At 42.7% G+C, this 27,826-nt stretch overlaps 1 protein-coding gene across 4 annotated transcripts; it reads left to right on the plus strand.

The window, feature by feature from the left end:
- Positions 1-2,997: 2,997 nt before the first annotated feature.
- On the plus strand, positions 2,998-27,096 carry SLC30A4 (solute carrier family 30 member 4). 4 transcript variants are annotated; one of them, XM_039358957.1, is made up of 8 exons: positions 2,998-3,108; positions 8,733-9,278; positions 12,161-12,307; positions 16,347-16,500; positions 18,641-18,854; positions 21,305-21,410; positions 21,749-21,883; positions 24,437-27,096. In XM_039358957.1, the coding sequence occupies exons 2-8, from the start codon at positions 8,897-8,899 to the stop codon at positions 24,583-24,585; spliced, it is 1,287 nt and encodes a 428-aa protein (XP_039214891.1). In that variant the 5' UTR covers positions 2,998-3,108; positions 8,733-8,896; the 3' UTR covers positions 24,586-27,096. The 4 variants fall into 4 exon arrangements, with proteins under 4 accessions (XP_039214891.1, XP_039214889.1, XP_039214890.1 ...); XM_039358955.1 differs by lacking the exon at positions 2,998-3,108 and adding an exon at positions 3,243-3,463; XM_039358956.1 differs by lacking the exon at positions 2,998-3,108 and adding an exon at positions 6,316-6,813 and having other exon boundaries at positions 8,625-9,278.
- The last annotated feature ends 730 nt before the right edge of the window (positions 27,097-27,826 follow it).

The raw sequence follows: 27,826 nt of genomic DNA on the forward strand, positions 1-27,826 counted from the left end.
CAAACGCAACTATTTCTTCCTTACGTGCAGAAATCAGCGGTTTTCCTTTTTTTTTTTTAACCCCGAGATTTTTGTGATTGGTTGCTCTATGTGATTGGTTGCTCTATCCTTCCCCCCCCCCCTTTTTATCTCTATCTCTCTAAATAGAACCTTAATGCTGGGGCGCCGAAGTACCTGGCTGCTAGGCAGAGTGGGTGGGTTGCCATAGCAACACCAGCTGTTCAGAGAACGCCCTGGGCCCTTTCCATTGGGGATGCTCTTGTCAGTTCCAGCCCCTCTGTTAGTATCTGCAGGGCAGCTTATGCCTCCCTGTTAATTCTGAGTGCCCAGGGGTGGATAGCAGGTTTTTCAAAATAATCCTTAAGGTTGAGTTATGGTAATTGGTTGGGAAATTGATTTTCTAGAACTGCATGGTGGATAAGAGGAGTCTGTTATCCTATGCAGTGCACCACCCTTTTAGGTTTTGAAGGATGCTCAGATATTGAGGTCAGCTAAAAGGCTTTTGCCTCTTAATTCCTAACATGAACAAGATATAGTTGTCTATTTCCCTTCAGATGCTGCATATAATTGTTAAACTCTTTCTGGCTCAGTCTGTGAATATCTAGGGCAGTGGTTCTCAACCTTTCTAATGCCGGGACCCCATAATACAGTTCCCCATGTTGTGGTGACCCCCAACCACTTATACATCACCGGGTGCCAGGGGCGTGGCCAAAGAAAAGGGAAAAATGGCGGACAGCCTTGTCTGGCGACCCCTGTGAAATGGTCATTTGACCCCAAATGGGGTCCAGACCCACAGGTTGAGAACCACTGATCTAGGGGATATCAATGTTTGAGTGTAGTTGTAACTAAATTGCATTGCTGATATTTGTCTATTTGCCCTTTGAATGGTGAGAGAACCAGCACCATCAAAATATCAAGTGGTGTATTATAGCTTGAACATCTTTGTGTGTGGATTTGCTTCTCGCCACCCTAAGAATTACAACAGAGTATTACAACTCCTTGTTTTCTAGCAGTGGATAAATCTTGGCTCAGCTTAGAGGACTAGGATTCAAAATCCTTAAAAAAAACATTTGTGGGGGACCTGGACTTCAAACATTTTGAAAATGCTTTATACCCCAGAATTGCATTTGTATACTGGATCAAGTGCAAATATATCCAGGTATGTAATTAGTTAACAGGTGAGAGAGAATAAAAACAGGGAAATAAAGTGTGTTTATTTATAAGCAGGAAGATTACAGTTCTGACAAAGCCAGAAAAATTGCCTGTGCATGTAGATGATTGAGAGGTTTGCTTTAGTTATCAAAACAAAGCTTTATCCTTAATACAGGGCCTAAAAGCTTGAATAGAATTGCTTAAAATAACAGAGGGCCTTCAAAGTTTCTATTTCCAGCTTCATCCTCCAAGAACAACTGTCCCAGTTATAGATCTCCTTGATTCACACAGGCTGATTATTACAAGATGTGAAACTATACTGTGGTTTGCTTATGACTTAGCTTACTGTGTAAACCCAACAATTGTGGTTGGTAAATCTTGGCTTATGCATCAGCATGTTGTATGAGCCTAGTTACTTGTAGCTTATTGAATAAGACATAATTAAGCAAATCATGGCTTACAGTTTTATATAAACAAAGCCATATTTAGAAGGGAGGGAGAGTACTCTTTGTCAGTCTGGAAACTACAGAGCTGAAAAATCTCTTCTAATATGCAAAGGTGTTTAGTGAAAACCATAAGGCAGGAGTGTCAAACTGCCAGCCCGTGGGTCGGACGTATCACCAGGAAATCGCGCCCACCCCATTGCCAAGAATGGGAAAAAAGCTCCAATATGTTGCGCAACATCACGTGATGTTGCGAGTTTGACATATCTGCCATAAGGACATCATAGAACATTGACACAAATTATTACTGGCAGAATTTGCATACAGATCGTTTTCAACTTACAATCAGAATCGGGACCAGAATTTCCATTGCTGAACAGGGCAGTTAAATGAATCACATCTGATTTTGCAACCTTTTTGCCACAATTAGGCAAATCACTGCAGTTGTTAAGTGGATGTGCAATTATGTGACTTCGCTTATTGGAAGCCAGCAGGGGAGATCACATATGGCAATCACATGACCCCACTACTATTGTAAATACATGCCACTGGCCAAGGGCCTGAATTTTGATGACATAACCCAGGGGGATAAATGGTCATAAATGTTAGGACTAGTCATTGGTCACTTTTTAAAAATAGTTTATGATCTTATTATGCCTCCTAGAATGAGCATTTCCTTATGTGAGAAAATGAGGGAGAATCATCCTTCTAAAATGAGACCATCTACAGCAGCCAGTCTCAACTTATTTGCAGGACGTTGATCTGCAACGTTTTAAATATATGATATATGCCTTCAAATAGATTATAGTGAACTATGGACTATTTCAGAAGGCTAAAAATAAAAGGATTAGAGTGTTCTTGCATTCATTCATACAAGAAACAAAATGTTCACAACCAGGAGGGGGAAGAAAGATTATTCAGCCAAAATAAATGTCCAGATGAAACAAACTTTTCATCAAAAGTGGCAAGCTTCATTAAAACAAACGAAGCATTTTCAAAATATTTATAACCGCTGGTGACTTAATAGTATGGTATGGACTGTATGTACTGGATTAGAAGGCCAATCGTACGCATACTTATTCTGAGGTACATTCCTGTGCATTGAACAGAATTTATTAAGCAGTCTTATGATTCAGTAGGGTTTAAAGGAAGCTTATGAGTTTGTAAACTTTTGTTCTAAGCTTAAACTGAACAAACATACATTTAGATTGAAAATGGACTCAGGATTGCAGGCTTCTCTAGAAAGGACCAAGGTTAAAAAAAAAATAGCAGTGGGTTTTAGTACAGGGTTAGACCAGGTTCATACAAGCTGTGGTTTCTTCTAACAGTGATTTATAGAATAAGCCACATTGCTTCTCATACTTTTCTCTCTCCCCCCCCCCTTTTGTTTTTAGGGACAGAAGCTTGGATCAGGATCTAAAAATCTCCCTGGCAGGATGAAAGAAGAAATGCCAAAGGCAGACTGAAGATGCCAATCATTGCTCAAAGGAACCAGAGCACACACTGCAAACAGGTTTTTTCAGTTTTGGTTAATATTGCCTATAGTTATGAAAGCTGAGATATTTAAAAGGCAGGAAAGACAAGTTAAAAAGATCTCTGAGTGGCTGTAGTCAGTAGGAAGCTCTTTAGCAAATATCCAAAGGATTTGAAACCAGACAGTGAAAACTCTCAACTCCGTAGGTCAGGTGGGAGTGGAAATGGTAAAAATGTGCCCTGTGACATTTTTACCTACAATATTCTTAAGGCTGAAAGATGACTTTTGTCAATCTCGTGGGGGGAGGAACAGACCCCCAGGCCTGACTCTCAGCTGCTTAAGGATGCACTATTAAAAATGGAGGCCTTTCCTATCGTATGCTTAGATAAAGATGGTAAGGATAATTGTTAATTATCTTTTAATATGGAGGTGTGATGGCTTAGCGGGTTTGAGTTCCATGTGACGGGTGAGCTCCCGTTCCTTGCTCCAGCTCCTGCCCGCCTGGTAGTTTGAAAGTATGCAAATGTGAGTAGATAAATAAGTGCCACTTTGGTGGGAAGGTAATAGCATTCTGTGCATCTTTGACATATAGTCGTGACCGCATGATCAGAGAAATTGTCTTCAGACAACAGATACCAGCACCCTAGAATTGGACATGATTGAGCAGGGAAACCTTTATCTTTTTAAAAAATCTTTTAATGGGTCCATTGCATTCAATATTCCTTAAAAGTACATTAAAGTTTAGGAGAATTATTTCATTGCTTTCATATCAAAGAGGGAGAAAGACTGAAAACGAATAGGGGAGAAAATAAATGGTTAATCTACTTTTCTGAGACTTGTGTTTTCAACTGTCTCTAAAAGGTTGCAAAATTTGCACCTTTGCTGATGGCTACAGAAAACACAAGAAAGGACTTTTTTTTTTATTTTTCTAACTGAAAGATAACATAGTGGCAAAAGTGTATACAGAACGTGGTTATCTGGTGTTACAAACATAAGGGAAAGTTGTTCCAGTATTTGCAAGAGGCGTGACCTTGCTTTTCTTGAGAAATGACTGTATTTTGTTAAGTGTGACATTTAAAACCTTTCCACATGTTCCACAATCCTTGCACTGCAAACATTTTGCAGCTGAACAGGAAGCTAATCAAACCCTAATTTATAAGGGAAAACTCACTTCTATCACTTTTCATTTCATTGGGGAAAAAAAACCCCAGCAGACACTTAACAAACCTTGCCTGCAGCTCCTAATTACTGAATTTGCACAACTCCCTCCCTCTTAAGTTATGGTTACAGACCGCAATTGCTCAATTCAGATGGCACATTAAATCAAACTCAGACCAATTACAAGTAATCCTCAACTTATAACCAAGACAGAGACCAGAATTTGTTAATCAAGGTGGTTAACATGACTAGCCCTTGATTTTATAAGGTTTTTTTGCCAGGGTTCATAAAATTGCTATAGTTGTTAAGGGAATCAACTGGTGATTAAGCGAATCCAGCTCCCCCCCCCCCCTTTGACTTGACTTGTTGGAAGCCAATTGACAAGGTTGAAATGGTGATCACATGATCATGGGGTGCTGCAAGTACATGCCAGATGCCAAGCACCCAAACCTTGATCACCCGACTGTGGGGACACTGTGACTTTTGTAAGTGCGAAGCCCAGTCGTAATTAACTTTTCTTCAATGCTGTTGTAACCTCAAACACCCACTAAATCAGACATGTCAAACTTACCACGTGGCGTGATGTATCAGAGCTTTTTCCCCATTGCCAGCGATGGGGTGAGCACGGTTTCTTCGTGATGCATCCGGCCCGTGGGCCGGCAGTTTGACACCCCTGCACTAAATGAATGGTTGTCAATCAAGGACAACCCATGTATATACAGCAGGGGTCTTCAAACGTGGCCCTTTTGTGACTTGTGGACTTCAACTCCCAGAATCCTTCAGCCAGGCACGCTGGCTGAGGAATTCTGGGAGTTGAAGTCCACAAGTCTCAAAAGGGCCACGTTTGAAGACCCCCCAGATATCCAGGCTTAACATTTGCCTGACACAACCTTGTATCAGCTTATAGGGTAGGGCAGTGATGGCGAACCTTTTAGAGATTGAGTGCCCAAACTGCAACCCAAAATGAACTTATGCATCATCGAGTGCCGGGTGGGTGTGGCCCATTGGGTGGACGTGGCTGCAATGGTAACGGCAGACTGGGTGGGACTAAAAAGTTCAATCAATTCCAACTTTGCAAGACCTTCCCCCCCCCCCCGCGAGAAGTTGAAATTGACTGATTGAACCATCTTATCTTTTTTTTTTTTTGCACACGGCGGCGGAGGCCTAAAGCGAAAAGGTTTTATAAAACACAGCTGAAGGCCTAGGACTGGGGCGACGGCGCGCATGCCCACAGAGAGGGCTCTGTGTGCCACCTGTGGCACGCATGCCATAGGTTCACCACCACTGGGGTAGGGCGAGAATAACAATGAGCAAAGCTGCCTTTCTGCAGGGTAAAAACATTACGCACTCATCCCTCAATGCAAGCAGGTAACCCCACTCCAGGGGGGGTCTTCAAACTTGGCCCTTTGATGACTGGTGGACATCAACTCCCAGAATTCCTCAGCCAGCGTGCCTGGCTGAGGAATTCTGGGAGTTGAAAGTCCACCAGTCATCAAAGGGCCAAGTTGGAAGACCCCTTGCCCCACTCCCTCCCTTTCACTCCCATAAGGATTTTCCATTCTTGCACGGGAAGCCACTGGTCGCCCTCCCCCCCCCCGAATTCCCTCCCGCCTACAGTTCCCACCCTACACCGCGCCCGCGCCCACGCTTAACCCTTTCGGCGCCGTCCCCTGCAAGTCGCGGCTGGGTCGAGCGCTCCATCCAGAGGATCGGCGCACGTGGAAAGAGGCGGGCGGGGGAGGGAGGGAGGGAGGGGAAGAGGCGGCTCTCCTCCCCCTTGAAAAACGCCCGACGGGGCTCTGCCTCCTGGCCAGCTGGCGGATTCCCCCCAAGCCGGGGGCGGCCAGGCAGATTTATTTTTTAATTTTATTTTTATTTTTTTTTCGGGAACGAGAGCCTCTCTTGCAAAAGGGAGGGAGGGGCCGGAGAGGCTTGCCTTTTTTTTTCTTTTTTCTTTTTTTTGGCAAAATTAGGACGGGGCTGCCAGGCTGGCATTTCAAAAGCGCGGAGCTGAGGAAGCAGCCGAAGCAGGATTTTATTGATTGATGGATGGATGGATGGATGGATGGATGGATGGATGGATGGATTGATTGATTTCCTGGCCCCCTTCCCACCAAGGCTCGCCTGCTTGTGCCTCTCGGGTGTGTGTGTGTGTGTGCGTGTGTGCGCGCGCGTGTGCATATGCACGCGTGCGTGCGTGCATGCAGCGAGCCCACGCGTGGTTGTGGGCAGCGCCACCCAGCCTGAAGCCCTGGCTGGGCTGGCACCGAGAGCTGCTAGAGATGGAGCGATCCGGTCACGCGAGGCGGCAGCAGCAGCAGCAGCCGCCGCCGGAGCGGCAAATGACTGCCTGAATAAATATTCCGGCATGCCTCTTTTTCTCGTGCAGCCCACACCCTCCTCCTCCTCCTCCTCCTCCTCGCTGGCTAATCTCCGGGCAGCCGGGCTCTGCCCCAGCGCCAGTCGACGCTTCTCGGCGCGGCAGGAAAGCGCAGGAGGAATTGCTGGCCCGGCGCGCTCCAGGAGGGGATGGCCCGGAGGAACGCGGCTCGTCCCCGCGGCGGCCGCCTCCTTCTCCGCTTGCAGGTAGAGGAGGGTCGTCGGGCTTCCCCCCCCTCTAGACACACACACACACACACACACACACACACACACACACACACACACACACACACACACACACACACACCTACCTCTCTCCCGGGCCCTCTGCAAGCCCCGGTAGAGGAGGGTCGTCGGGCTTCCCCCCCCTCTACACACACACACACACACACACACACACACACACACACACACACACACACACACAGTCTCTCCAAGAGCCCCTGCAAGCCCCGTAGAGGAGGAGTCGTCGGGCTTCACCCTTCCTCTACACACACACACACACACACACACACACACACAACACACACACAGTCTCTCCGCGGCTCCTCCCTGCAAAGCCCCGGTAGAAGGAGGTACGTCGGGCTTACCCCCTCTAATAAACACACATAACACACACCACCTCTCTCCGGGCCCTCTGCAAGCCCCGGTAGAGGAGGGTCGTCGGGCTTCCCCCCCTCTATACACACACACACACACACACACACACACACACACACACACACAGTCTCCCCCCGGGCCCTCTGCAAGCCCCGGTAGCCCTTGAGGGGCGTTTCTGTGCAGCCTCCGCGCCCAGATGAGTTGTTCTTGGCCGGGTTGACGTTGGAGTCGTTCAACCGGCCTGGGAGGATGCCCGGGTGAAACACCTGGTTCTCTCCAGGGCGGGATTCCCACTCCCCCCCCCCACCCCGTCTGCTGCCTGCCTTCTAGCTGCGGAGGAGAAGCCCCCCCCCCCCGCCTTATTTCCCTCCAGGCACCATCTGGGTCAAAGGCGGTGGCCTATTCATTGCTGGGGATTGATTGCTCAGCCTTCCATCCTTCCGAGGTCGGTAAACTGAGGACCCAGATGGTTGGAGGGGGGCAAGAGGCCGACTCTGTAAAGCCCTTAAAAGGGAGGGCTGTAAAGGCACCTGGAAGCGGTATATAAGTCTAAGTGCTGTTGCTGTTGCTACCTGGCTGTGCAAGGCTATGGAGGTGTTCAGAGGGTATGGAGCCATCTGCCTGGCTTTGTCGGGAGGGGTCTAGAGTGGGCCCAAGGCAAAGCTTTGTTGTTGTTGTTAATTGCGAAGTCGTGTCCGACCCATCGCGACCCTATGGACAATGTTCCTCCAGGCCTTCCTGTCCTCTACCATCTTCTGGAGTCCATTTAAGCTCACACCTCCTGCTTCAGGGACTCCATCCAGCCACCTCATTCTCTGTCGTCCCGTTCTTCTATTGCCCTCAATCTTTCCCAGCATCAGGCTCTTCTCCAGTGAGTCCTTCCTTCTCATTAGGTGGCCAAAGTACTTGAGTTTCAACTTCAGGATCTGGCCTTCTAAAGAGCAGTCAGGGTTGATCTCTTCTAGCACTGATCAGTTTGAAGGCCTTGCAGTCCAGGGGACTTGCAGGAGTCTTCTCCAGCACCATAGTTCAAAGGCCTCCATTCTTTGGCGCTCAGCCTTTCTTATGGTCCAACTTTCACAGCCATACATTGCAGCTGGGAAAACCACGGCCTGGACTATACGCAAAGCTAGAATGCCTTATTTATTTGTTTGTTTATTTGAAAATTTCATTGGCTGGGTAACTCTGGGCGGCTTAGCAATCTTGAAAAGAAAAAGATAAAATTTATACAAGAGCTAAGCTGTTAAATAATATTTAATGTATTTAATAAATACTGAAATAAAATACTTTAAAGGTCCAATGACTAAGCCCCAATGAAAAGAGGGGGAGGGAGGGAGGGAGTAGGATGTGAAGGGGGGAAAGTGGAACCGGTTGTTAATCTGTCAATCACACGGTATCAAAATGTTCCTTTCTAGGTTTGGGGATGGGACCTCTTCGTCTTGGCAAGGTGGCATGGCCTGGACTTGGTGGAGGGTGAAACTTTTTCATTGACTGCCTAACTTGCCTGTCCTTGCCTTTCCCAGCTTTAATTCCGCAATGAAGCTGCCCATGTTGGACGCCTCTGGCCTAGATGAGAAACGGTGGGCGAAAATAGCCAAGGCATGCTAGAGGTATAGTCCCCCGAGGCAGACAGCTGTCCCTTGGTACCAGCGGCATCCAGCTGTGTTTCTAGAACTGACAGCCTGCCATGGCTGGCCCCAGCATCTGGAACAGCCTCAAGTCGGTCCTGAGAAAGAACAATGATTCCTTGTTTCTGAACGACTGCAATGCTTTTGATTTTTCGGACGAGATCGGGGAGGAAGATTTTCCACGGTTCAAGAAACTCCAAGTGGTGGTTTCGGATGATGCAGCCGACACTTCTGCCAATGGGGCCTATGTGGGACCTCACTCCGATGATGAGTCCTTGCTGGACAGGGACATAGCCTTGCGAAATGCTGTGGCCGGACCCCCGACGGATCCTTGTAACAATTGTACCCAGCAAAGGGAACTGTTAAAGCAAAGGAAGGTGAAGAGGCGGCTGGCTTTAGCTGCAATTCTCTATCTTCTCTTTATGACGGGCGAGCTTGTAGGTAAGAGTGCCTTGCAGTCACCGGACTGGGGGTGGCAGGGGGGGGGGAGAGGAGAGGTTGCGTTGTAAGGTGGGAGTGTGGTGGAATAGCTGTTTAATTATTTTCTCAGGCTGGAGGATAAGGGCCACTGTTCAGTTGGCACGCTTGCATTGCAACAGGACAATAGGTTGACAGAACGTCTTAAGTAAGCAAAAACTGCCTGCAGCCAATGGGAAAAGAGAGGATGGATTGTGTCAATCTTTTGATCTGCCCTTGTGTGGACTGATTTGGTTGAACAGTTTTGCGTGGGTCTTTGATTATCTACATTCACGGACAGTACAACCCTGGTACATAGCTTGGTCTTGACGGTTTCGGAGCATAGATACCCTAAGATTGTATTCGTATCTTATGTTAACTCATGATTTGTTTTTCCATTTGCTAACTCCAATTAGCTGGAGTCACATAACAGAGGTTCATACAAAATGTTGAGCCTAAAGCAACAATTATGGTTTAATACAATAGTCTTAAGAAGATAACCTAATCCTGGATCCAGGTTTCTGGTGTCTGGCCTTTCACTAGAAGGACTTACAGTCCAATAAGGAGGAATTTGGGGGTGTCTTTTCTGATGACCCTTAAAAAACATTAGCTTATGGCTTTGGTAAAACTTGTTGGTTGAAAAAGATGCTACTAGCCCATACTGATTTTTGCTACCGTAAACTAACAAAAGTCCCAAAAGGTGAGACCAAGACAGACCAAATTTGATCTCATTCCATCCATTTTTAATTAGAAATCATTAATAGTCTTTCAGAATTTCATCAACTTTCCCTTTGCTGTATTAAAAATTGCTTCTGGAGGTTGCACCCTAGTCTTTCGTCAGCTGTAGGTCATTCTTTGTATCCCTCCAGTCGACAATTCAAGTAACTAGATTAAAGTAGACTAAAGGCTCGGTGCGGTTAAAGTCCTTCATTGCAAGAAACCAAGGATGGATTAATTTGATGAACTTTCTGAGGCCTGCTAGATAACCATTTTGGAGTGCTCCACCTCCACACCGGTGTCTCCGCCTGCTTTTTTTCCCCCTCATCCCTGTTCATTTTCGCTGTCTGCCTCTCCTGAACTGCTTGTGAAGATCTGCTACCCGTAAGATGGGTTCTTGTCCTTCATGGCTCGTTGAAGGCAGCCGTGAGACGGGGATGTTCACAAGCCTCTTTGAACTCTTTAAGGGAGGCAGTAGCAGAGGCAGACATTTCTCCAAACTGAATCCCAGACCTGGCAGATGGTACGAGTTGTTATTCTCAAAATCTGGGACCGCTGCGGATCAGCGTGTTCCTCTGTGCACCAAGAATGCAAATGCACAGTTACTTCTGCTTCTCCTTTTCCAGTTTCAGGCCTTTAAACATAGAAACCGGATACACCTATTAAATCCTACACACCACCTCGTCTTGCATGGCTGGTGTAAGAGATTGAGCTCAGAGGAAAATAAATCATTTATCAAAGTTTCTCTGCGTTCCCACTTTGGCTTGCTTTGTGAATCGGCTGGACCGCTTTGCTTACTTTAGAGCAATCCTTAAAATATTAGGCAGAATATTCCCAATGCCGGGAATATTAAGAAGTGTCTCTTAAGCCCACTTCTGCCAAGTTGAGGTGGTGTCTTAAAAGTACTCTTTGTTTTTTAAAAAATATTTTTGTAAGTTGAAGCAGAAAAAAAAGGGGCAAGTTTCTTTCAAATCCTTCCTGCAAATAAAATGAGCTTAAGAATTAAAACCTGTAGCTAGAGCCGTTTAATAACAGGATGCAAATCTTGTTATTAAGTTGCTAGTTTAAAGACAGGTTCTGAATTCTTAGTGTTTAAAGAATCGAGTCCTTTGACGAACATTGGCGCGTACTGAGAAATAAGTTATGAAATAAATGTAGTGCGTGGGGATTGCTACCTGTGGTGATTTCCTGCTGAGGATATAAAATACGGTTATAACCGCCAAAAATATATTTGACTGGAGCTATTGTGACCATTGTCCATGCCTCAGTCTCCAATGTGTACGTTAAAATATTTGTAAATGTGGCAGCGATTTGTGGCACAATAGATGCTTTGGAAGTTTGGAGGATGTGGAAGAGACCTACCATAGAACTGCCACAAATTGGACGCCACTGAATGGATAACATCACCATCGCCAGATGTTTTGGGGAGCTGTGATTGATGCAACTCCTTGCTGAATATAATAATAATAATAAAGTTGGAAGGGACCTTGGAGGTCATCGAGTCCAACCCCCTGCTCAGGCAGGAAATCCTATACCAAATGGCTGTCCAGCCTCTTCTTAAAAACTTCCAGTGTTGGAGCATTCACCACTTCTGGAGGCAGGTTGTTCCACTGGTTAATTGTTCTAACTGTCAGGAAGTTTCTCCTTAATTCTAGGTTGCTTCTCTCCTTGATTAGTTTCCATCCGTAGCGTCTTGTCCTGCCTTCAGGTGCTTTGGAGAATAGGCTGACTCCCTCTTCTTTGTAGCAACCCCTGAGATATTAGAACACTGCTATCATGTCCCCCCTCATCCTTCTTTTCATTAAACTAGACATACCCAATTCCAGCAGCCGTTCCTTATATGCTTTAGCCTCCAGTCCCCTAATCTTCTTTGTTGCTCTTCTCTGTACTCTTTCTAGAGTCCCAAGATCTTTTTTATATCGTGGTGACCAAAACTGCATGTAGTATTCCAAGTGTGGCCTTATCAAGGCATTGTAAAGTGGTATTAATACTTCACGTGATCTTGATTCTATCCTTCTGTTAATGCAGCCTAGCCCTGTGTTGGCCTTTTTGGCAGCTGCAGCACACATATATGTGGGTTGGGGTTTTTGTGTGTGTAACATGTGAATATATCTAACATTTCCCTCCCCCTTTTAAACTTGTGCATTAAGGTGGATACATTGCCAACAGTCTAGCTGTCATGACGGACGCGCTTCACATGTTAACAGATCTCAGCAGCATTATTTTGACAATTCTCGCTTTGTGGCTCTCTGCAAAAGCTCCCACCAAAAAATTCACCTTTGGATTCCATCGATTAGGTAAGGCGGCCTTTTAAATTAGTCCGCTACCATTGCCTTTGCCAATTGGCAGTGAAGTGTCTCTCTTTGATTTATCTTCTCCAAATGGGTGCCTTCTATCCATACCAAGCCAATTGCACTGACAAAAAAAAAAAAAAAAAAAAAACCCCAAAAAAATCCATGATCTAACAAGGTGCCAGGGAAAGACAGCTGCTCAATTTGGTAAGAAAATGGTAGATAAATAACAACATTACATATCTATAAAAGTAATTTGCAAGATCTCTTTTGAGCTGTTGACTTAAGGACTCAGTACAGGCAGACAGCTGGGGAAAAGTCACCATATTCATACCCTCTAGTTCCGGTGCTTTTATGCCTGTTCTGTGTATTCCCTCATAACTCTTTCTCAACATAAGTCCACACCTTGGGCATATCAGTTGCGGCCAAAAGAGATTTATTGTGACATCAGTTTCTATAGGGATATCTTTCACAATGAGATAAGATTCAGTGCCAATAGCAATTTGGTATTTGTTTACCCAATGGAAACTAGCAGATGTTGAAATGTTGAAGATATGCAATACATTTAGATCATCATCATGTTTAATGATGTCTTAGGTCCCGTACTGTGGACCATATGTATACTTTGTTTTCTCAACTCGAAGTTTATGATTTTAGATAAAAGAGGCAGAGGGAAAGATCCTGAGTGGGCATCTGTTTGAGGTTGATTTCTCTAATTTCTGCGGCTTATTTTTGCCTGGTCTTGCAGTTCAGGTTCAGTTGCATCTGATTGAAAGGAAAAGTAGCCCTACTTTTGAAATGTTGGCTAAGTGACTTGCATTTGCAGTGTGGAATCACAGTAATAGCAATAGCACGTAGACTTATATATCATTTGATAGGGCTTTACAGCCCTCTCTAAGTGGTTTATAGAGTCAGCCTAGTCATCCTAACAATCTGGGTCCTCATTTTACCGACTTTGGAAGGATGGAAGGCTGAGACAACCTTGAGCTGGTCAGGATCAAACTCCTGGCAGTGAGCAGAGTTAGCCTGCAATAACTGCATTCTAACCTTTACGCCACCATGGCTCTTGTCAACATCCCTGCCTTGAGGGAAGTTCTCCTGTCTCAGATCTAGCACAAAACTAGGCCCCTTTTGATAAGTTCAATGTGATTAGACTAGTCACCCTTCTCCCAACGTGGCACTTCTGAGATACATGGGAGACAATTGGGAGGCAGAGATAAAGATTGTCTACACCTCTACATTAAGGTTTGGGACTAGTAACAGAGACTAGGTAAAAAGTTTTCCTTCACCCTGGAAGCTGCCTATATGAATTTGAACCATCAGACTCTCTCAGTCCAACCCACCTCATAGGGCTGATGTGGAGAAATCATAGAAGGAGGGAGATGGATAGAAAACCTTACAAACAACTTGAATCAAGTCCATTTTGATTCCTAGAGACTGCCTGGACCAGTCCCTGCAGTTTTCTTGACAAATTTTTTGGAAATGGCTTGTCATTGCCTCCTTCTTAGGGCTGAGAGAGAGTGATTGGCTCAAGATGACTCAGCTGGCTTTACGTCTAAGGCACCACTAGAACTCACAGTCTCCCAGTTTTTAGCTGGTGCCTTAACTGCTACAACAAATAATTGTCTTTAACTCATACATTTCGGTGGGACTAACATGCCCAAAAATGTGTACAGGAGGATTGAGCTGTTCTGAATGTTCTGGTCTTACCAGGCTCAGTCAAAATGGCTGTGAATAAAGGATTGTTTGGAATCGCAGTCCAAAACAGTACCAAAAAAAATTGCACGTTCCTGTCTGTTCTTCCTGTCCCAGAGGATGAACGAATGAGACATTCGTTGGTCGCAGTTCCCCTATGAAAACCACATTAGTCCTCACAAGAAGTTTCTAAAAATATATTTAGCTTAGTTCTTAGAAAGAGAAGTCATTCAGCCAAAGAGAAAGAAGAGAAGTATTTTTCAATTAGATGTGCTGATTCAGTTTTGCTCCTTCAGGCCTCCGCTAGGTTAGTTTAGGCTCACATTATTCAACCCACTGTTCATAAGATTCTTATTTCCAAAGCTGTAATTAGATTTTTCAGCATTTCTCCCCCCCCGCCCCCATTCTTTAATGTCCAGTAGGAGCTGTATAATAAAAGTCAAGTAACTGGTGTGCATTCAAATGCCTTTGAAAACAGCTTTTTAGCTCCAGTGGCTTGTATTTCAGTCATAAGGATATTCATTCAACAAAATTAAGAACTCTTGAAAGAAAAGTTTCACAACTGCCAAACGCTGTGTTGTTTGAGATCCAGGATGATTTACGCTCTACAGTAAAGTACAGTATGGCTTTAATAAGTAAATTGATGATGATGTTACCGCAGTGGAGGAAAATATCTCAACTGGAGAGTTGAAAACTTGGCAGTCCAAGTTTATGAAATACAACTCTCTCGTACAGGCTAAAAAGAGACTTTGTACGTATTATCTTACCTTTCATTTTAATGCCTTTACTCGCTACAAAAATTGAATTTATGCTGTCTTGACAGAGGGTTTCTATTGTCTGTAGTTCTAAATAATCCTCCCAGCCAAAACAGCTCAAAAAACCTACAATAGTAACACTAGTTTATTATACAGTGCTGGGAAACCAATGTGGCAAACTCTGTAGTGTCATTATAATGGGACACCCCAGATTGTGTGTCATAGGGCTTTCACGCCGATTGAATAACACATCTTGTTCAAACATAATGAGAGATGCAATTGGACTTGGCACGATAGATTTTTGCAGGTCAATAACTGACTGTAAACTTCAGGAAGTGATCAGTGTCCTGATGAGTCTGAGGACTCTTATTTTAGAGCAGGGGTCCCCAACCCCCGATCCGTGGACTAGTACTGGGCCGTAGCATGCCAGCAACCAGTCCGCACAAACAAGCAAAGTCCCATCCACGGGATGCAGGCAGCACACAAAACCACACACCCTCCGGTCCGCGAGAAAAGCCTCTCCACGGAACCGGAGGTGGCGCAGCAGTTAGAGTGCAGTATTGCAGGCCACTTTAGCTGACTGTGTTCAGCAGGTCAGCGGTTCAAATCTCACCGGCTCAAGGTTGACTCAGCCTTCCATCCTTCCGAGGTAGGTAAAATGAGGACCCAGATTGTTGGGGGCAATGTAAATATATATATACATTGCTTACTGGTGTACACCGCTTAGAGAGTGCTTGCACTTAAAGCGGTATATAAATCTCATAAATAAATAAATAAATAAATAAATAAACCGGTCCCTGGTGCCCAAAAGGTTGGGGGCCTCTGTTTTGGAAGGACTTCTTTTTTATTTGTAGCAGACCAGCTTCTGCTTATGTCCCATCACGGTACAGGTAGTCCTCAACTTACCATCGGCAACTGAGCCCAAAATTTATCTTGCTAAGTGAGACATTGGTTAAGTGAGTTTTGCCCCGTTTTATGACTTTTCTCGCCGCATTTGGTTGAAGTGAACCACTGCAGCTGTTAAGTTAGTCACAAGGTTGTTAAGTGAATCTTGCTTTCCCCAGTGGACTTGGCTTGTCAGAAGGTCACCAAAGGGGATCACAGGACACTACCACCCCGGGACGCTGCAACCAGTCGTAAATATGAGCCTGTTGCCAAGCATCCGGATGTAAATCACAGGACCCTGGGGGTGCTGCAATGGTCCTAAATGTGAAAAATGGTTTTCAGTCACTTTTTCCAGTACCGTTGTAACTTCGAACGGCCACTAAACGAACTGTTGTAAGTCAAGGACTCCCTGTACTGCATCTCATTTTAGATCAGGGGTCTTCCAACTTGGCCCTTTTATGACTTGTGGACTTCAACTCCCAGCGTGCCTGGCTGAGGAATTCTGGGAGTTGAAGTCCACAAGTCATAAAAGGGCCACGTTTGAAGACCCTTGTTTTAGATATTTAGTCATTTGGAAGTAGCTGCTTTATCAAGGCAACGCTCACTCTTTTTTAACAGCGTTGAATGAAGACATTTTTAAGGTTTAAATGTTGTTGTTGGGCTTAAAAGTCTCCTTTTCAAGTGCTGCTGTTTTGCTGTTTTTCTCCCAGAGGTTTTGTCTGCCATCTTCAGTGTATTGTTGATTTATATCCTGATGGTCTTCCTCTTATACGAAGCCGTTCAGCGAACTATCCACATGGACTATGAAATTAACGGGGATGTGATGCTTATCACCGCAGCTATTGGAGTAGCAGTAAACCTCGTGTAAGTTGTTGTTTTCCTTCTCCTTAAGACTGATATATTGATCTTGATGGCATCTGCTAGCTGTAGCTGTCAATCTCATCTGGATAGGTCTGATGTTGGACACCATTGGGTTGTCCAGTCTCTTTCCACAGGGACTCTCAGACCATTTGCACAGCACTTGAAATTTTCTCCGGAAGGACTTGTTATTAATGGCATGGTTACTGCTACGCCGGGGTAGGAAGTGGAAGCAATGAGAAGGCAAAACAGTAGAGCCATGTTGCATAGTAGGGCTGTCCAACCTTGGCAATGCTGGCTTAGGAATTCTGGGAGTTGAAGTCCACGGGTTGTAAAAGGGCTACGGCTGCCCACCCCTGCTATTGACGATAAAATGCTTCTCAGTCACAAAGCAAACGGCAAGTAGCTACAGACAAGCATCGATTAGCCTGGGCTGAATTTGTACCAGCCATAGGTTAATTGACCAATTATGCTGGCTTGATAGTCCAGTGCCCGGGCACCTGTAATTTCCTCTCCTCTCAAGAAAGCATCATCATTGGCATCCTTCAGTCTCAAGAGACTATGGTATCGTGCTCTGGAAAGAGGTCCTAAGGCAGCATCTGGTGTGGCTAAAAAGGCCAATTTGAGAATGGCAGTCCCTTCCACACTGAGGACAGATACAATCTGTCCCCTGTCCAGCCCCCAGATTTCGCTGGTTCTGGGACTGTCTTTGTCTCAGCCTGCCGCACAAGTGTCTCTTCGAATTGGAGAAGGCCATGCTGCGTCTTTAGCCTCCAGGCTGAACGATCAGAGGTCAAGGATTCCCAGCTGTTAATGTCCATTCCCAAGGCCTTTAGGTCCCTCTTGCAGATATCCTTATATCGCAGCTCAAGTCTCCCTCTGGGGCACTTTCCCTGCACTAGTTCTCCATACAGGAGATCTTTCGGGATCCGACCATCAGCCATTCTCAAGACATGCCCAAGCCAGCATAGACGTCGCTGATTCAATAGTGTATACCTGCTAGAGATTCCAGCACATTCCAGGACTGCGCTATTTGGGACTTTGTCATGCCAGGTGATGCCGAGAACAGCGCATATGAAAGGTGTTCAGCTTTCTCTCCTGCCGTACGTGAAGAGTCCCAAGACTCACTGCAGTACAAGAAAAGCAGAAAGAAAGGATTCGGGGAGCAGAAGGCTCTACCTATGAGAGGACAAAAATTTTTTTTCTTGCTACTCTGTTTAGATCAAAGCATATTTGAGTAATGGGGCATAAGGAAGATGAGGGGATTTCTGTCCCGCTATTCTTCTTGGCAAGCGTAGGCCTGGAGTGATTTTTCTCCTTGAAGATGGGCAGGAGGCCAGGCACAGCAGATTAGCAGGAAGAGTGAAATATAATAGATAAAAGCAACTCTGGAGAACGATGTTCAGATAGGCTGCCTGGCCAGCAGCTGATCCGTGAGCATATATACATTTACAGTGGCTTTGCAGAACAGCATTAGAAAGCACTGCTGACTCTCATTAACTCCCGTGAACAAGTAACTGATTATTTTTCAGACTTTGTGCTGAAAACCCTTTGGATCCAAAAAAATAAATCAATAAATACATTTGCTTCAGAACCTACAGGGCCACAAATCTCGCAGCTGTCAACAAATCCAGTGTGACTTTCCTGGGGTTCAAGGAGCCACTGTGCAAGGAATGGTGCCTCGGTATGTGGTTAAGATGCTGGGAAGGTTGGCGGTTCAACACCCAAGCATTGCATGACGGGGTGAGCTCCTGTTCCTTGCCCCAGCTCCTGCCAGCCTAGCAGTTTGAAAGCTTGCAAATGCGAGTACATAAATAGGTACCACTTTGGTGGGAAGGTAACTGCGTTCCATGCAACTTTGGTATATGTAGTTATACTGGCCACATCTTTGGACAACGCTGGCTCCCTTGGCTAACAAAGGAAAATGAACACTACCCCGTAGAGTCGGACACATTTGGACAGGGGAAACTCTTTACCTTTTACGTACCAGAACACCATTTTGGCTTTGATCGTGATGCACTGCATAGCCTTACTAGAAAAAATCAGAATCCTGTAACCGATGTTGTTTTCCCCGTTTGTGTTTCCAAAGCGAAGTGGCCCTTTTCCTGCTTAAAGCATCTTTCTTCTCCTCTGCTTTTCATTTCAGAATGGGCTTCCTGTTGAGCCAGTCTGGTCACCTACACTCCCATTCGCACATGCCTTCACCTCTTCCTCCGCCCGGCTCTTCCGCAGCAGCCCCCAGCCACTCTCAGAGTCAGGGTCACGGCAGCTTGGCTGTGAGAGCTGCCTTCGTCCACGCCCTGGGAGACTTGGTGCAAAGTATCGGCGTGCTTGTGGCTGCGTACATCATTCGATTCAAGGTGGACGGGGTTTCTTCACTAGACTTGTGGACCTCTCAGATCTGGGATTGTTCGGCCTTGGGAGGTTGTAACAGTGATGGTGGTTTGCTCATGTTCAAATGTCTTACCCATAGAGAAGAAGGTTTTGTAGCTCAGGGTGGGACTGTGGGTGCTCTCTGAGCTTGCTTGTTTTCTTGCAGATGTTTCATTGCTCAACTGGGGAACATCATCAGTGCTAGAAGGGAGTGGGGTTTGTGGAGTAGAAGAGGAGGAGGACTATGGGTCCTTTGTGCTCTCTGAGCTTGGTTGTTTTCTTGCAGATGTTTCATTGCCAAATTAGGTAACATCGTCCGGGCTAGTAGGCAGTAGCCACTACAATATAAAATGAGAGCAAACCCCACTGCCTACTGGCACTGATGATGTTATCTACTTTGGGTAATGAAATGTCTGCAAGAAAACAACCAAGCTCAAAGAGCACCAAGAGCTCCATAATTTCCTCCTCCTCCTCCTCTTCCTTCTCCCTGAATTCGCTAATTCTCAGACTGATGATAAGACTAGCAGTGACTGAAAACAATCAGCAGTTGAATTTTATCCCCTGTTTTGTTAAAGAGACAGGCTTCCTGCTCCCTTTATTATAAACATGCCCCCCCAAAAATGAACCAAAAGTTCTACTGCCATAAAATTGCTTATATATACTTGCCACATTTCAAAGTAACACTACCTGTTGGAATTCTTGTGCTGGAATTCTTAACCTTTCTTCTAATAAATACTACCAAGCAGGACTTTTAGAGACTTGTTTGCTACTAGTTAAGAGGAGGGAAATTGGAAAAATAGTGTCTTTACTGCTTTGACCCCCAGCTCATTTCAGTGGGACATTTCTGAAATAGATAGATAGATAGATAGATAGATAGATAGATAGATAGATAGATAGATAGATAGATAGATAGACAGTCATAGATAGATAGATAGACAGACAGACAGACAGACAGACAGACAATCATAGCTATCTAGCTAACTATGTAGCTAGCTAGCTAGATATAGATAATCATAGATAATCATAGATGATCATAGATAGATAGATAATGATAGATAGATAAATAGATAGATAATCATAGATAATCATAGATAGATAGATAGGTAGATAGATAGATAGATATAATCATAGCTAGCTAGCTAGCTATAGATAATGATAGATAGATAATCATAGATAATCATAGATAGATAAATAGATAGATAATCATAGATAGATAATCATAGATAGATAGGTAGGTAGATAGATAGATAGATAGATACAGTAGATAATCATAGATAGATAGATACAGTAGATAGATAGATCTAGACAGATATCCTCAAACAGTTGCAATGCATGTGACCTCCTTTTCTTGTTAGCATGTGTTTGTAAATATCATGTTATTTCCCCTCTCAAAGATTTTGACCTATTTTAAAAGAAATTACACTTTTTGATTCTGTTGGTACTTTTTAACACTTTGCAAACCCTACTTACACTTTACAGAAAGGTTGTGTGCAGCTATTTGAATTAACAGATTATTTTCTGAATAATCTATCGTGTTGGTGGGGAGCAGGTGAAAAAAAAAAGCCATACGAAGTTACCCTAATACATTTTAAAATTAAATAAATACAGTACGTGGAGTTATACCATTGGACTGTTTTACATCATCTATACTGAGCTTTCAAGGACTCTTTGAAAGGTCTCCTTGTAGATAGTAGTTGGTGTATAAATGTTGGGTTCGAAACTTGGGTGTTTTGTATACCAAGACCTATTGTGCTACTGTGCCCATTTGCAAAAACATTTACAGTACAAAGGTTAACTGTATTTCAAATTGCATATTGCAGCTGAAGATGATTAATCCAGGTAGTTAAATAAATCAGTAGTTCAGTGATCCTCTGAAGCTGTTTTTCCCCCCCTCCCAAAGGCATCTAATATCCTGCATACAAAACAGTCTTTGTTCTACAGTTGCATACCCGTTATCTGTCGTGGTCCAAATTATAGTTGCAATGAAGTTGCGTTAAAGAATATTATTCATGGGAAAGTTTGGGAAGACTCGGTCCTATTGTACAATTGTAAATAAATGGAGTGGGCCGGCATCATCTTATGTGTGGGGAAAAGCACATACCAATTAGCCCTCCTCCACAAAACTGGTTCTTGTAAGTATAGCTTATTTAAATAAGCTGTGTGGAAAACCGCACATTGCAAACGCATATTGTATATTCCCCAAATTAACTGTGGTTGTTTAGTTGGTTGTGAAAAACAGACACCTGATTTAGTGAAAAATTGAACGGATAGGGTAGGAAACAAATAACGATGGCAATCTTGTTGACTTGGCACCGATTCTTGCATCCATCCTTAAAATATTGACTGATGGCATTCTTCCCACGCCCCCATTTCTAAGCCTTCAAAATATTTATAGCCAGGGACTTTGTTACGAGGTTTTCATCTTTTTCGTTTTCAGCCAGAATATAAGATTGCTGATCCCATATGTACCTACATATTTTCAGTTCTTGTGGCTTTTACAACCTTTCGGATCATATGGGACACCGGAATAATTGTACTTGAAGGTAAGAGCTGTTGATGATTGGGAAGAGGTAGAATTCAGGGGGCTTTTTAAAATGAGACACACACACTTACTAATTTTCATCAATAACTTGATGATTTAGAAGGGCACGTGCTACCGAGTACAGTTTATCCTCAATTTACAACCACAACTGAGCCCAAAATTTCTGTTGCTAAGCAAGACACTTGCTCAGTCACAAGATATTCCAAAACTTTGCTGATGCTCAAATGCTCAAAAACATTTGTTTCATTTTTAATCGTTTTACAGCTTGTTCATGTATGGCATATATTTTTTCAAGTTTAAACAGAAAACTCTGTTCCTGGTTCTTTGTTTCACTTGTAGGAGTTCCAAGACATTTAAATGTGGACCTTATTAAAGAAGAGTTGATGAAAATTGAAGATGTATTTTCAGTGGAAAACCTGTATGTCTGGTCTCTAACTTCAGGAAAAACAATTGCCATTGTCCACCTACAACTAGGTAAAATATGTTGATCCATTGCTTCTACAATACTTGCTTCAGGCAGTACCTGGTTATTAGATAATATCTGTAAAGTAAAATAAAAGATAACGGCTTTAATGAAAAGCTCACAATCCAAAAACAAAAAATCAGGCAAGGGATGGGAAGAAATAAATTAACTGATTGTCCCAAGTCAAAAATTAATTTTTAAAGAAACATTTAGATTGAATTGTATTTCTCTCCCCCCCCCCACTGGGATACAGAGATGAAGATTTGGCAACTCATGGGTCAGAGTGACACCTGAGTGATTGGACAAGGTGATGTTTGCTTCTGTAGGAAGTTAGCCTGTGAACTGATATTGATTGGCAATGATTGATGGCTTGACTGTGATTGGGCTCTGCAGTTCTTGGTCTCTTGATGGAGCTGACAGGTTGAAACTAAATCCTCTTCTAGTAAGAATGCAGGGCTAAAGAGAGTTTCCTTATGAATGATCCTTCAATCCTTGGCTTTGTGAAAGTTCTACAAGCTATCAATTGCTACTATATCACAACAAGCCCCATAGAGAATGCATCTATGGGAAAAACGTAGATTTAGAAGCATCCCTGCTTCAGACAGGAAGGCGGTGCAGAGAGTGGTGAGGATGGCTGAAAAGATCATCGGCAGTTCCCTCCCTCCCATCCAGGACAGGGCATAGAAGCGCTGCTTGAGCAGGGTCTGCAAGATTATCTGGGACGCTACACATCCTCTTCACAACCTTGTTCCCTTCTGGGAGGAGGGGGCTTCGTGGTATCCGAAGCAGAACATCCAGATTCAGTCACTGTTTCGTTCCATACAGTATTAACCTTGTGAACTCTAAAGCTTCTTCCTTCCATTATGTATTCAAGATGGACAGTGATTAATATTTATTAATATTTATATGTTACTTATATGTAAGGGTGTAGGTCTATGCTTATGTTGTATATAGTATGTTTAAATGTGTGTTATGTATGTGTGATGTACACGTTGAGAGCAAGCAATTAAATTTCATTTTTAATGTGTGCCATTGTGCCCACAGTAAAAAATGACAAAGGTTGTCTGTCTGTCTATCATCTATCTTATCTATCTATCCTACCTACCTGCCATCCATCCATCCATCCATCCATCCATCCATCTATCTATTATCTATCTATCTATCTATCTATCTATCTATCTATCTATCTATCTATCTATCTTCTATGTTATCTATCTATCCTACCTACCTGTCATCCATCCATCCATCATCTATCTACCTATCTACCTATCTATCTATCTATCTATCTATCTATCTATCTATCTTCTATGTTATCTATCTATCCTACCTACCTGTCATCCATCCATCCATCATCTATCTACCTATCTACCTATCTACTACCTATCTATCTATCTATCTATCTATCTATCTATCTATCTATCTTCTGTTATCTATCTATCCTACCTACCTGTCATCCATCCATCCATCATCTATCTACCTATCTACCTACCTATCTATCTATCTATCTATCTATCTATCTATCTATCTATCTTCTATGTTATCTATCTATCCTACCTACCTGTCATCCATCCATCCATCATCTATCTACCTATCTACCTATCTATCTATCTATCTATCTATCTATCTATCTATCTATCTATCTTCTATGTTATCTATCTATCCTACCTACCTGTCATCCATCCATCCATCATCTATCTACCTATCTACCTACCTACCTATCTATCTATCTATCTATCTATCTATCTATCTATCTTCTGTTATCTATCTATCCTACCTACCTGTCATCCATCCATCCATCATCTATCTACCTATCTACCTATCTACCTATCTATCTATCTATCTATCTATCTATCTATCTATCTATCTATCTATCTATCTATCTAGAATATTTCCATTTTTCCCCAACATTCTCAAGAATAGGAGAGAGCAATTGGAGAACAGTTCTGAACTTGAAAAGCTCCTCAATTGGTTCATTAAATAGAGGATATTCAAGGTAGAAACTCTAAAATCAACTGCCGAGACAATCCTAGCAGACAAATCAATAAACTGTTGGAAATTTGCTTGTGTATTCCCAACAGATCAACCCACTGGGGACTCCCTCAGGTTTGCTTATAACCACAATCAATTCCCATTTAAGCTGCTTTCCTCAGTCTAAAGCATTTGTCAAGATAATAGCCGAGCTATTAAGGCATCTGAGGCATGCATACATCTGTATACCCAAATGATCTACTAATTAGATCTCCAGCTAGGGTCAGGAATGCACCCAGACTGTAATTCACAATACATTGCTGGTAGGGCTGGAGATTTCTGGTTTGCTGCCTTCAACAGATGTTTTATTTGGGGGGGTCCTGAACAACTTGGAGAAGAAGTAGTTCTTCTTGATCATCCTTCTGGAAGGAAATGTGGTGACATTCAAGTAATCCTTGTACTGGGCTATTAGAGTCAAAATATGATAGTTTTGGTTATTCATCTGAAGAGCTGTCTTCCATAGAGGCATTTCAAGAAATCGACAAACAGTTGCTTTAATGTTTTGGGTTTTTTTTTGTGGCTTTCTTCTTTTTCAGTTCCTGGTAGTTCACCCAAGTGGGAGGAAGTCCAATCCAAGGCCAGGCAATTGCTGCTAACTACCTTTGGCATCTATCAATGCTCCATCCAGCTCCAAAGCTACAGGCGGGAGGAGAACAAACCCTGTGTAAATTGTCAGAGTGCCTAATTTTTCCACCCTTCGGGAAGACTCACTGCCTTATCCTTTTTAATCTTGCAGCCCAAAGGCCACAAAGCAATAAACGTAAGATATAAACGGAACGGAGGGCTTTGAGCTCCGACGTGTAACATCTGCATTTAATGCAGTATCGGTTATTGGAGCTGTTGGGGTCAGCTTTGGCACGGCTCTTTTCATGAAGACAAACTTGGATTCTTCTATCACTGTTTTGTTTCCGCTAGGGTTTTTCTCGCCAAGATATCTCCAAGGAGTTGTTTACAGATCCCTTGATGGTTGGGCAGGTTCCTCACTGAACGTAGCATCCACAATGCCGTTTCTTAACTGTCCTGACTGACACTCCCAAAGGAGCATCAGGAAATTTATCTACTTGAGTTTTCAAAAGAATTAAAAAAACAAACAAAAAAACACGATCATGTTCACAATTTGTAAAGTTAATGATCCCTGAAATGGTTACCTTAGTATTCAACCCTTTCCCCTTTCCAGGTTTTTAATTCCTTATCTTAAAAAAAAAAAATGCTGCAGGGATAACAGAACTTTTTTTTAATAATTTGTCTCTTAATACAAACTTGAATTGGTATTGGCTCTTACGCGTAACCAGTTTTTGGACATTTAGCTTTAAATAGTACTCCGAGATAGAAGGATTTTATCCAGGATGAACCACCATTTGTTTAACTGAAGACTTTGGGGCAGGACCCACCTGTGTTTGCAAAGATTGGTCAACTTTCATATGCTTTGATATAGGTCCTGTATTGTGGAAGTGTATATTTAATTTCTTCGAGGCTATGTGACTGATTTTGGAAGCTTTTCTATTGGTCCTCCTGAGTATCTCAAGTAACGTGTTGCCGGCTTCAAAAGGCTGTTTGATTAACCTGAATCTTAACTCTACTAAATAAATGTCCTGTAGAAACTTCTTTGTGATTGCTTTGCTTTGCTGAAAGAGAAAGGGCTTATAGAAAACTCAAAAAAAAAAAAAAAAAAAGAAAAAAAAAGAAATCAACTCAGTAGACATCAGGGTAGATATTTATGAGAAAAAGAAAACAAAGATTTGCAATTCCCAGATCTTAAAATGGTGAGGATCTGGTTTTGGTTTCATCCTGACGTATTTTCCTGATACATATATGGCTTTTTCACAATGTCCCAGTGAAATACTTGTGGTTATGAAAGATACAATCAAACGTACAATCCAATGGGGGAATTTTGTTGTTGGTATAAAACTAGCCTTTGTAATCTGTGCTGCTTCACAGGTACAAAACTTGTTGATGGGATGTTTTGAATTGTGGAGAAAGGTAAAACTAGGTTAAGGAGAAACTAGCAATACGTGAGATCTTGTGGTCAGTTCCTAGGCGTATAAAACCTGGATTAAATGAAGGAGAGAGATAGACAACTTGTTTCCCAAGTGTCTGAACACCTTATAAATTTCTGGTTCCAATCTGGTTCGATCACCAGGACCAACGGTCTTCTGAGCTTTCAGACGTGTGCTAGAACCCAACTTCATTTTGGTGAGACAAAAGTTCCCTGAGGATGGGGTCAGAAAGCTTGGAAGACTAAACTTCTGGTCCCGGTGATCTTACCCAAATTGGATCCTGTAATATTAATCTGGGACCTGTATTCATAAATTTCTTGTCGATGGCAATTGGGACTGATAGACTATGAAACCAAAAACATCTGGAAGGCACCTATCTTTGATGTGGGTAAAAGTCATCACAAAAGGTACAGTATTAAAAACTAGATTTAAGCCACAATTTCTTTGCCTTTGTATCTCTTTATTTCTTCTGAAGAACTAGAAACCAAAATTAATATTTTGATGTTACATAGTAAAGTCTACGGCTGAGATTGGATGCTTTAGATTTTTGGCTTTGAAATCTGGGACAACCAGCCATAAACATAATGGATTTTTATAATTTGCTGCAAATGAAGAATTGGTTTGAGCATGACTGAAATAAGAATCTGCCAGTAAATTTTGGTGCATTAGTGGAAATGTGGCATAGTGGAAAATCAGTTAAGTGACCTATAATTTTTAGGAAGAATATTTATCTTCTGATGAAGAAAGTTCCTTTTTATTGGACAATTTCATAAAATTTTAATAACTATTCAGAATATATCACTATGGAGAATAAATCCCATATTTCAGGCAAACAGTATAATAATTTTAGGATCTTCTGGTTGATGAGTTACCTACTTGAAGTTGGTGTTGTACCTTGATTAAACTATCTTAAAGTTCTCTTTTTGGCTTTCTGACGTTGCATGTAATTGGGACTTTCAATATGTCTACCCACCCCAAGACAAACTCTGTATGTATGAAAATTACATATATACACACAAATCATCCATTCATACATATATGCAAAAGCAAAACAGAAACCCTGTGGTAGAAAATTTTATGTTTCACCTAGAGACCAATGGGAGAAATCTGGGTTGCTACGTTGTGATGTAACACAAAGCCATATCACTTTAAAAAAAAAAAAAAAAAGTATACTTATCTATAAGTCAGATATTTCTCTACACACAAAATATTTATAGTGGCATATTTCAATTTGGTTTACAGTACCAATTTGTTAGAAACGGGTTTTGTTAGATCTGTATTGTAATTTAGAGTTTTTATAAAAAGCTGTAATTACATAACATACAGTTTGTTTAATGAAACCAATCTGTTAACGTTCCTGTGAATTTATTACTGTTGGTTATTAAACTGTCCACATATATCTTCTTCTGCTATTCTTTTGTGGCATGGAAATCCTTGGCATTTGCGTTTTTGACTTTCATCTGCAGTGGACTTTTAACTGAATGGAGATAAGTACTGTATAGTGCATATAATCTGCTTAGTCAAGCTTATGTCAGCAAGTACCAGATTTCAGAGATAAGCAGAAAATTAAGCAATCTGGTGCCATCTCTGTGTAATTACAGAAAAGGCAGTAACCAAGTTCAGTTAATTTCTCTCCCGTGCGTAGTTTTAAAGGAAGTGGATATGCGAAATTGTCATTTATCTACTCTGCTCTCGCAGCTGATAATTTTTGAGACCCAGCATTTAAAACTTTTAACAAGTTAAGCTACAGTGTTGTTGGTTTGGTATGCTGTGGGAATGCAGATAATTGTGGCTTATTTAATAAACAAAGGTTAATATCTGAATTCTATGTGTGCATAGAGGTAGCCCTTGATTTAACAACCATTTGCTTAGTGATTGTTCGAAATTACAGCAGCTCTGAAAAAAAGCGACTTATGGCCGTTTTTCACA

Source organism: Crotalus tigris, unplaced genomic scaffold (assembly GCF_016545835.1).
Source record: "Crotalus tigris isolate CLP2741 ecotype Arizona unplaced genomic scaffold, ASM1654583v1 scf7180000019068.10715455, whole genome shotgun sequence".
Classification (NCBI taxonomy): domain Eukaryota; kingdom Metazoa; phylum Chordata; class Lepidosauria; order Squamata; family Viperidae; genus Crotalus; species Crotalus tigris.

What these genes read in the sequence shown, in the direction of transcription:
- SLC30A4 (XM_039358957.1), top strand. Translation starts at nt 8,897, where the DNA reads ATGGCTGGCCCCAGCATCTGGAACAGCCTCAAGTCGGTCCTGAGAAAG. An exon ending in TATGACGGGCGAGCTTGTAG is followed by an intron (nt 9,279 to 12,160) that starts GTAAGAGTGCCT and finishes TTGTGCATTAAG; the next exon opens with GTGGATACATTGCCAACAGT. An exon ending in CTTTGGATTCCATCGATTAG is followed by an intron (nt 12,308 to 16,346) that starts GTAAGGCGGCCT and finishes TTTTTCTCCCAG; the next exon opens with AGGTTTTGTCTGCCATCTTC.